At 41.2% G+C, this 10962-nt stretch overlaps 1 protein-coding gene across 1 annotated transcript in view; it reads right to left on the reverse strand.

Moving 5' to 3' along the window:
* The window catches only part of Igsf10 (immunoglobulin superfamily member 10), a 24452-nt gene extending 13871 nt beyond the window's left edge, over positions 1–10581 (reverse strand). Inside the window, exons 1-4 of the mRNA XM_026780300.1 lie at positions 10422–10581; positions 7758–7952; positions 6001–6130; positions 3567–3957 (exon numbers count right to left, since the gene is read on the reverse strand). Coding sequence (XP_026636101.1) covers positions 3567–3957; positions 6001–6130; positions 7758–7951 — 715 coding nt within the window. The 5' untranslated portion in view covers position 7952; positions 10422–10581. The remainder of the gene's footprint in view (positions 1–3566; positions 3958–6000; positions 6131–7757; positions 7953–10421) is intronic.
* Positions 10582–10962: the final 381 nt, after the last annotated feature.

Raw genomic sequence — 10962 nt, forward strand, 5'->3', positions numbered from 1 at the left:
CAGCATACACAGGCTTCTAAAACACATGGTCTATGCATCATGCCATGATACAGCACACACAGGCTTCTAAAACACGTGCTCTACACATCATGCCACAATACAACATGCACAGGCACAGGGGTTTCGTTTGCCTCATTCACAGATCTACTATTAGGCCTGGAGTCATTTAGTACTTGAGAAGTATTAATCAAATGAACCATTTCCTTATCTAGAGACACAATATCATAAGTGCATGTCTAGCACTTTAATTAATAACCCTTCAGTTCCTCATGCCAAGGTTTTAGGACAGTCATCGAACTTGGCTATACTTTAAAAGGTAGCCTGCTTGAAGATCTCTAAATCCTGGGATATGCATTAAAAATTCAAGCATTTATCCATTATCCAGAAGAACAGTTTGTGATCTAGCTTAGTTGGAATAGGAATGGAGGGATGCAGACAGAAGGACAAGACAAAGGTGCAGGTTAAAGCAGCCAATAAGATGCGAGTATTGGTAGACCATGGAAGGTAGTTGGGATGGCCAGTCCAGGTTTATTTAGTGATGATCCTGTAGGATGAGAGGGACTCAAGCCAAGCTTGATGGGGGAGGGGAGAGGCTGTCTGGTAATGTCACAGTTTGCGAATTTTATACTACTAGGCACAAAGGAGTCCTGTTGGGTTCTGAGGTGCTATACACTAGGGCATTTTAAACATTGCTCTGATGAGCCTGTTTTTGAAAGCTGGCCATTCAATAGTAGAACAGAGGTGCAGAATTTTTCTCTGAAACAACAGTCTGAGGCTTCCGTGCTGCCCCACATAACAGTTCCTCTAGCATTTGCTGAACTCAGCAGGTAACTGAAACAACAGGTGTCTTAGATGTAATTCCCAAGAACAGCGTTAAATATGTGCAGTTTCTTTGTAAAGGACCGAGTCACCCAGGCCAAAGACTCTAAACCCTTTAAGTGTATGCCAGTGCTCTCATCTGAAGGCAACCATGGTCTGAGTATAAGGATTGGAAACTTCCAAAAATAAACCTAAGTTTGAAATCGCATGCAGTTTTGAGTACGCTGATGAAATCTCACGCTGTTTTAATGGGCCCCTCACGCATTACAGCACACAACCCTTCTTCCCAGTGTATGCAGATGACATACACTCTATGCTTAGCTACTAAGTAGCTATTTCCTGCATCACATAAACTGTGATGGTGTCTGTGTCCAAGTAATCCCTGTTTTATTAATCATACTGCCAGACACAAGAGCGGTGATGCTGACAATCACTTTGACAAGAGAAACTTCTCAACTTAGGAAAGAAAAAAACAAAGTGGCATGTTGCAATGCAAATGCTAAAGTTCTTGATTTATAGTGAAAATTTTACTGTGAAATTAGGAAAAAGGAAAAAGAAACATATTAATTTTGCTCTATACTTTAAACTTCAAAAGTTAGGCCCACAATGTGCAGAGGAAAACATGGTATTGTTTGATATTTTGTATGGTTTTCCACATCTACTGCAAACCCTGGAACGCATCCTTCATGGATAAGGGAACACTACTGTACTTCAGTGTATCAGGTAATATTTCATTAGTCATTATTCACCTAATTTTCTAGAATAACAATGTGCACTGGAGGTAGATAGAAAGAATTAAAAGCTTTGAACAATCCCTAAGGAGTTCCTTCCAGTGCCACCTACTGACAATCTGTGTCCTTTACTTGCTTGTTAGTGCCCTGGATCTGACCTCATGAAGCAGAAAGCACAGCATGGAAGAATTGTGTCCATATCTTGGGATCTTGATGAGTGCTTGTGCCTGGACCAGAGCTATGGAGCCTCATGTTTGCTCAGATTTTAACCCAGCTGTGTCACTTCGTTCCCTTCACACCAGTTTCCAGTTTCACACAAGCACTTTCTATCCCTCAGCCCTGTCACTCAATGCCAAGCTCTGACATGAGCTGTGTGACGTGAGCCCAGTGCCATCACTAGTTGCACACTCCTCAAGGACTTGTACGACCAGCACTTACTTCCAGTGGGTTCCCTGCTTTCCTTCTGGTGCCCTCTGCTTTCCCTGTCTTAACCTTCAGCATTCACCATTAGAATGTCTTGTTTGGTTGACTGTCTTCCCACAGGGCAGTAAGCTCTGCTTGTTGGTCTGTATTCCGATCCCTGGTCAAGGGATATCCAAGAAACATGCAATTTGTGGAGGAAGGGAAACAAGAGGAGTGGGTAAGTACAGAAGGATGAAAGGAAATGTCAGCAAGACAGGTATCTGGCAGAACTAACTCTAAGACCCTCATGTTTGCACGTTTTCACTTATAAATTGAGATAAAGATGTTCTATGGAAGAATTGGCCACTTGCAGTCTTTATTACAGCTATTATCATCTGTCTCCCTAGAAATATTGTTATAGATTTTTATTTTTTCAATGCTGTCACCCACACTTCTTAAGTGGGCTAATTGAGATAGTTTTATAAAGAACTACGTGATGATTTGGCACTGCAAAGAGGTGACATACATAGATGCACGTAAGAGCAGATCACAAAGCCTCGAGTTTTATATCTACGAGCAAATGCATGTCAGGAAAATGTCAAACGTCTGTATTTGTTGAAAAGCAACACCAAGGGTTTTGTGGAACCAAAGAGTGGAAGATGCGAGAAGAGATGAATATATTAACACTGGACTGCAGCAAGTATTAGAGAAACGGCCACACTTTCTGTGGAAGGCTATCTGATTGCTCAGGGTAGATGAAAAAAGTTTCTAAGTAAAACGGTGATTGATTAACTCATGAGTCTTGTGAAATTGTCAGTAAGAGATCAAATACATGAGGGAACCTGTCATATAGACATGACTGAAAGATTTTAGTCCCAAAGACTTTGATTGTATTTGACATATATAGATATATAACCATATCACATACATGTGCATTGTGTATGGGCACATAACATATACATTTTTATGTATTTTCACAAACATTTGAGACATATTAGGACCATAGGTAACTAAAAGATGGTGAACCTATATAATACCAGCTTAACAAAAGTATTAAGTACGTACTATGTCCCAGATATATCATCGAGGCCAAGGATAGATAAATTAGACATAGAAAAGGCACCAGACATTTCATGCTATAAATTAACTCTATAAGTAGTATAATGTTCTTTCAAGAAAGGGAACACAGGCAACCTGCATGAGTGTGAGGTCATGATTCTGATGCGGATGGGGTAGGTGAGCAGTGTGACTCTCCTGGAGAAGTAATGCTGAGCAGAGCTGCCATCTGGGAGCACATAAAGCAGAGAAGGAAGAGGAAGCTACAGGCAGAGGCAACAGTAGGGTTCCGTGCTGCAGCAGTTGCGGAGTGTCAGAGGCTAGAATGGAAAGTGTCTGCCTGGGAAAGGGGAGGGAGTTTAGAGAGACATAACTTCCTCTTTTACCACTGTGACACAAACACAGCTGAGTTTTTTGGGTACAGAGTTCATTGTCACTGAGTTATTTGGGGGACTTCATTTTCTGCATCTATATTATCTAGGATTTTCTATTATAGATGAAGTGCCTTCCATTGGTTATTCTATTTCACTGGTACCAAGAAATAAACAGTAACGATACCTGGCTTTCCTCGTATCCAGTCAGACAACCACTTTAAATGGCAGTCACAGGTCCATGGGTTCCCATGCAAATAGAGGCTTTCTAGGTTTGTCATGTAGGAAACCATTTCTTTTGGGAGGGAGGTCAGGAAGTTATCAGACAAGTAGAGGTACTTAATGAAAGAGGTTTTAAATGTCTGGAGATAGCTTAAGGAGACAAATGTGTCTGGGTGGAGCTTTGTGAGCCGATTTCCTTCTAAATGTACCAGACGGAGCAAGGTGAGTCCATAAAACGCCTCAGGATTGATAAACTCAATGCTGTTGTGATCCATGTGCAACCGGGTCAAGTTCCGGAGTCCATAAAAAGTATCCTTCTGAATTGTTTGGACTTTGTTATAGCTCATTTTTAAGACCTACAAATAAAGACATGAACATAATTATTCTGTCAAAGGAACTGTCATAAAAGAGAAGGTTTATGAAGAATACCAAAATATGTTGAGATGAATCCTATGGAATGTGCATACTTTAATTAAAATCTAATCCAACAAATTAGTGCTCAATTAAACGTGATAATATCAGAGACAATCAGACTCGTACAAGCAGTTGTAAATATTAAGGAATTACCACTAAAGTTGTAATATGTATGAGAGTGATGTCATGGTCACTTCTAGAGTTTCTTTACTCTTTTATTCTGTATAAGAGTAAGCATCATAAACTTGGATTGGATTCAAAACAGCCCAGCAGAATGTGATATACAGATTGCAAGTAAGACAAGATCTTATGACACGCGGATAACGATGGAAGCTGGGTGACAGGTGCACTGGTGCACTTTAATTTTTAAGATTAGAATACAAAGTAATGTGTTGCACTATGAAATTTATTTCCCTTCCACTGGCCTCCCTTGTGCCTCCCCTGTTCATTCACTTCTCTGCCTACTTTTATGTGTAGTGAAAATAAAGAAGAAAAAGAAGAGAAAAAGAAGAAGAAATAAATTTAAGATTTATGAGATTATTATTTATGGACTTCAATGTCCCCCATTTATAGTGTCTTTATTGAGATATAATCCAAAAGTCCTTTGTTTTTTAATTTTAGTGTCATTATGACGTCTCTGTAATATATGCCATTATGCTTCATTTGTGTTTACCTCCCAGTGCCTTCCATTGTCCTCTTCCCATTCCTGCTGGTTCCCTGCCTCCCCTGAGTGTGTCTCCTTCCGCTTTTATGTCAGTATGTTGACATATCTAGGCTCCAACTATGAGAGAAGCCATGGTTTGTGACTCTTTCCCCATCACCTCATTCTGCTAACTCATGTCTCCTCCCTCTCTGAGCACAGCACACTGGTTATTAGTATACCAGTGCTATAACTAGATCCACCTCCACTATCTCATCTTAGGAAACTGTCATTTCCCCGAATTAAAACCAATCCAAATCCACGGTTATTTTTGTCTTTTCTTCACTTCCCGTTTCTAAAGATTCATTTATTTTAAACAATTCATGTAAGAAGAATCATACACTAAGTGGCATTTTGGACCTGGCTTCCTTCACCTAGACAACTGTTTTTCAAGATGTTGCTAAACATGTCAACTCTTCATTCCTTTTGGTTTCTACATTGTGTGCATGTTACACAGTCTTGTTTATCCACTCAGCAGCTGGGCAACATCTGGCATGCTGTCTTTTTCAATAATACAAATTTAATTGATTCTGAATTGTAAGTCAAATAATTTTGACTGTTTCATGATGCTTTAGTATTCAAAAAATCCCTTCTAATTAGTTGATTGTACTATTCTTTGTAAAAAAAAAAAAAAGAAAAGAACATGAAGTACTTATAAAAGTTGTGACTCTTTTTACCCATTTTCTTATTTGACTCAAATTATCATCTCTACAAAAGAGGCTTTTTGGGAATGCCAACTTCCAGAGTAGGCAAAAGCCAAACTGGAAAGCTTTGCCCTAAATGTTACTTGGGAGGAGAACCTCAAATCCAATGTTTCTCAGTCAGAGGTCTCAAAAACAAACATGGAAAACATGTGTAGACCAGAAGTTGGCTCTCTTCTTTGTGCTTTCCATGTTTGTTTTTGAGTCAAGTTCTCTCACTGAATACTTGAAATATTGAATTGGATAGAGCAGATGGCTAGGGATTTGCTACCTATGCATCTGGGGCTGGGATTGCATGTTTACCACTAGGACACACACTTTTGTGCAGCTCCTGGGGATCCAAACTTCGGCCCTCATACTCGCATAAACATTTTACCCATTGAGATATCACCTCAGAACCCCCTCCCGGAATCTTAATATTCTAATTTCCACATATAAGGGTATCCCAATTGCAAACCTCTCCTTGATGTCTGTCCCGAGTTTACAAACTGCCCATCTTCTATCCCACGTGATAGGCAGCTGCGGGGGTGTGCCACGGAGTTCTCCCTCACCTCTAACCCGCCATGGCGCTTGCCCCCTCTCACCTGCAGGGACCGCAAGCCTGAGAAGGTCTTGTCAGTGATCATGTGGATGTCGTTACTGTGCAGCAGGAGCAGCTCCAGTTTGCTCAGCCCATAAAAATCACTTTCTGCCAATCTAGCTAGGCTGTTGTACCTGCAAGACAATTCGTTGTAGGCATCAACCGAGCCTGTCGAGTAAAGTACAATCGTCAAAGGAGAAACAGACAGAAAATCCCCTCTTGCAACTGTGTTCCCAAGAGATTTCTCAAATACTTGAAATATTGAACTTTGACTTCAGAAGTTCCACTTCCTCCCCAGTCCTTGCAGCCTCAAAGCCCTCCCTCCACATTCCTTCCCATCCTTAAATACTTAGACATCTTCTAGCATGTACTGAAGCCTAGCATTTTCTTTGTGGGTACCAAGACTCAGGCTGTTCTCTCTGATGCTGTCCCCTCACTCTGGCAGGTTAAGAGGCCTGGCACTGGAGTCCACATGGATGTGACTATGAGCTCAGACCCAAAAAGGATTGTGTGGCTCTGGGTAAAACTTGGATACATCTTGTGTTCCAGTTTCCTCAGCGACAAAGTATAGATAACAGAATCTAACTCAAAGGCATTATGAGCACCAGTGTCTTCGTTAGGGTTAGTATTGTGGTGATGAAACACCATGGCCAAAAGCAAAACTGGAGAGGGAAGGGCTCATTTGCCTTCTGCTTCCAAATCACTTTTTTTTTTTTTTCCATCAATGGACATCAGGAAGGGAACTCACACAGGGCAGGAACCTGGAGGCAGGAGCTGATGCAGAGGCCATGGAGGACTCTTGGTGACTGACTTGCTCGACCTGCTTTCTTATAAGACCACCTGTCTAAAGATGGCAGCACCTACAATGGGCTAGGCCCTTCCCCATCAATCACTACTTAAGAAAACACCCTACAGGCCTGCTTATAACCTGTTCTTATTGAGGCATCTCCTCAGGTGAGCCTCCTTCTTCTCCAGTGATTCTAACTTGTGTCAAGTAGGCGTAAAACTAGCCAGGACAGCCAGTGAATGGATGCATAACGGTACTCAGACCAAGAGCAGCTCATAGGGAGAACACAATTCATGCCAGCCTTTCCTGTTGGTGATGGCTTCCAGGGCACTGCTGCTCTGTACTGGCTACTTCTGTCCCACCTCGATTTCCTCCTCCTGAGGTGAACAAGAGTACTGGCCTGGCATAAGTGACCGCTAATGTCACATCCTCACCTATGGTGTGTCCCATTCCTTGTGCATTTATTTATACATGCAATTTTTCATAAACCTTTAAAATAGCACCATAATTTGTCAGAGTTAGGAAGTCAAGTATTTGAAGTAAGCCCCCTGACGGTAGCTAGCTTCATGTGCTGTGTGGGCATTGATAAGCCTCAAAGGAACTTGCAAAATGAAATGGTGTATTTTGTTTTGTTGTTGTTGTTTTTTTTTTACATAGAAGGTAGTTCCTCTTGCTTAGTTATGCCTTGTATCATCGCAATGATCGTTAACAGAAACTGTAATGTTTTCCAGTAAATTTTTATTCAGAGTGAAGCTGCCCCATAATTATGAGGATCCCAAACAACTAAGAGGGACTTCAGGGTCTAGTAAAAGACTATAAGGAAAAAAAATACTTATTGTCTCCACAAATGTAAGGTTCTTACGAGCTCATTTTAGGAGAAAAATATTAAGAGTAAACATAGCTATTTTGGGGACAAGTCACCAAGATGATCAGTGGTCCCTCTCTGAGAAGGGGATCAGGCAAGGCCCACACACCCTAAATTTATGCGTTCCACGTTGGCTGGGATGCCGTCTGGAATGGAGGTCAGGTACCGAAATGTACAGTGTACCTCCGTGGGCACATAACAGGCACAGCGGCGAGGACAGGCCCTGCTCCCAGGGGTGACCACCAGGAAGACTACAGTGAGGGAGGTCAACAAGCAGCCAACTTCTCTGTCACCCATCTTCATCCTGAAAAGACATCACAGAAAAGTCATGAGGACAGTTCCAGCAAAGTCTCACCACACGCAAAAAAAGTCTGAGAATAATTGGGGATAGTTCCTTTATCCAAACCTTTTGTGGCAAATGAAACTTAAATTTATTTTTTTCTTATTTAAATACTGTTCATACAATATATTTTGATCATGTTTTTTCTCCTACCCCAGCTTCTCCCAGATCCCCCCGCTCCCCACGCCGCCACTTCCTATCCACCCAACTTCATGTTCTTTCTGGATCTCAAACAAAAAAACAAATGAAAATCAAAACAAGCAAAACAATAAGAAAAATGAAAAAAAAACACACAGAAAATATCCATGGAGTCAATTTTGTGTTGGCCTGAAGTGTGGTTGATGTACCCAATGTCACTCCATTGGAGAGAACTGATTTTCCTTTTCCAGCAGGCATCAACTGCAAATGGCTTCTTGGTGAAGGATGGGACTTTGTGTCTACTTGCCTTTCTCTCTGCTGGCATTTTGCCCTGGTTTGAACTTGGGCAGGTCTTGCATGCACATCCTGTCACCGTCTGTGTTGAGTTGGAAAACAAATGAACCTCTTTCTTAATGGCTCCTTGTGTCTTTAAGACTTGCTCTTATTAGCTTCCCTCCTTCCTGCTGCCTTCTCTGAGAACCTCCACTCTCGTTGGTTCGTTTTTTGCTTTCTTATCATGTGTATTCAGATATGCAACATATAAATCAGAATTGTCTATTTAAATAAAATGATAAACACACATATATGCCTAGAATTGTAAATCTAGGTTCTGCTTGCAAGAGAAGCCTCATGGTATTTTTTCGTTTTGTGTCCGCCTTATTTTTAGAAGCTTAATGATTTCCAGCTCCATCCATTTCCTGCAAATGTCATGATTTCACTTCTTATGGAATTCTGCTGTACATATGCACCACGTTTTCTTTATTCATTGTATTTTGACAGACATGTAAGTTGATTCCACTTCCTGGCTGTTGTGAAGAATGCAGCAGTAAGCGTTGCTATGCAAATCTGTGTTACATACCCAGGAACAGACTGGTAGTTCTAGTTCCTATTTTCAGATTTATTATATTTTTTTAGGAACTTCTATAAGAGCTACAAAAATCTAACACCCCTCACCAAACACCCAGTAACTGGCTGGGATAATTCAGTTATTCAGTAAACCGAATAACCAGCTCTGAAGAAAGAAATACAAACAGCCAAGGAAGACTTGAGTGGCCAAGATTCTTAGCCACCAGAGAAATGCAATTTAAAATTGCTTTGAGAGCCATCTCTCCCCACTCACAATACAGAGCATCAAAAAACAAATGCTAATAAATGCTGGTGAGCTCTGGGGAAAGAGGAACCCTTAGCCCCTGGGCTGTGAACCGGTGCGGACACTATGGGAATGTACTCTTTATAGGACCAGCATGTGCTAGCCTCCCATTGGACAGTACCATTAAATGGGCTCATTAATGTGAAAATGTCTTCATAACTTCTCATGTCCTGGAAAGCAGGATCCCTATTATCAGAGGCCATAATAGTGATATTGGAACAATTAAAGTTCATAGATTTAGTCTCGTTTGTACAAGAGCCTTTTAAACTATCAAAACTATAAAACTATAAAAATAATGCATGTACAATTTTAAAAATTCAGCAACAGTAAATCAATAAAAGGAAAAAAATCATTTCTCTCATCTCACCACTCGGATATAACCAATATTTTGCAGCATATATATCCCACATATGCATCATGTATGTATTTATCTATATAATCAATTTTGTAACATTGTATCATTTAATGTATAACATGTTTTATTAATTTGATTTAACCTTCCAAGACTACTTTTACAGCTGTAATAACCCACTAGAAAAGAGATTAAATATTTCTAACATTTCTTCAAATCCTTGCCAAAAAGGACACATTGGACATTTCAATGCCAGCTACTGACCAGGAGGACAGCAAACTGACCAGCTGGGAGGGCTGAATCTCAGCCCGGAGCTATAGCAGCCACCCTGACCTTGCAGGGGTAATACTGCTTTTTCTCTGATTGGAAGCACACCTCTCTTCACTGACATAGGGATGCGGCGCAGAACCGCGAAAGACTTATGCTCACCTTGATAGAAGATGAGCAAGTTAACCCCCACACGTGGGGCAAGCCCCGTGATCCGAAGGCAGAATTGTTATGAATGAGTTTAACCCAAATTAAGACTTACTAAAGACTGCTTACATGCCCACACTGTCACCGCCAAATCACAGGAAAGTTCTGAACACTCTTTTCATGAGTAAAAATAGTAGGGGAGCTTGCTGTCATTAGAAGAACAAAGAATAAGGTGAAGGTAACCCTCTGTTCCGCTGGGAAAGAAGAGCAACTTTTGGCATCCTGAGAGTTAATTACAAGAGAATGGAGCCATAAATAGCGCAGGGGTTCCCGGATAGTTAAGCCTCAAGCTTGTATATAACAAAAGAGTTGGCGATACCTGGGTTCTTCTGTCTTGGCTTTGAATCCTCTTGCAACATAAGCAGAGACAGAAAGTCTTCCTAGGAAAGTCTTCACCCAAGTGAAGGAAAGTTCTTTGCTTCCAAAGGGAGCAAACGGGTTCTCTTTTCCTGGCTTACAACTGGGGGATTGATGCTTCAGAGACCTGGAGGCGCTACTGTAATGTTAATGTCCATTTCCTAACTTACCAAAGCCTTTCTCTATGGGGCTGTTGCTGCTGCTGATGTCGGAGACTTTGTAATGTCTCCCCCTCCCTCAATTAGTGTATGTTAGCTCTCTTTAAAGTCACTTAAACACAACTATTAATCAAGCATTCCTTCTTTCCGACGTCCCGGGAGTTTCTCCTCAAATTGCTTGTTTTGCATAAACGTGTCATCAGTGTCTATGCAAGGGTCTCAGACTACAGATAATCTTCCCCGTGTGTTTTGCCTGGCCTCAGTCACTGAAGTAAGTTTAATTTGGGAGCTGCTTTTGTTCCCACTCCCCTCCAGTTCCTTCCTTTCCCAGGATCCTTCTGCCCG

This window comes from Microtus ochrogaster, chromosome 1 (assembly GCF_000317375.1).
Source record: "Microtus ochrogaster isolate Prairie Vole_2 chromosome 1, MicOch1.0, whole genome shotgun sequence".
Lineage (NCBI taxonomy): Eukaryota > Metazoa > Chordata > Mammalia > Rodentia > Cricetidae > Microtus > Microtus ochrogaster.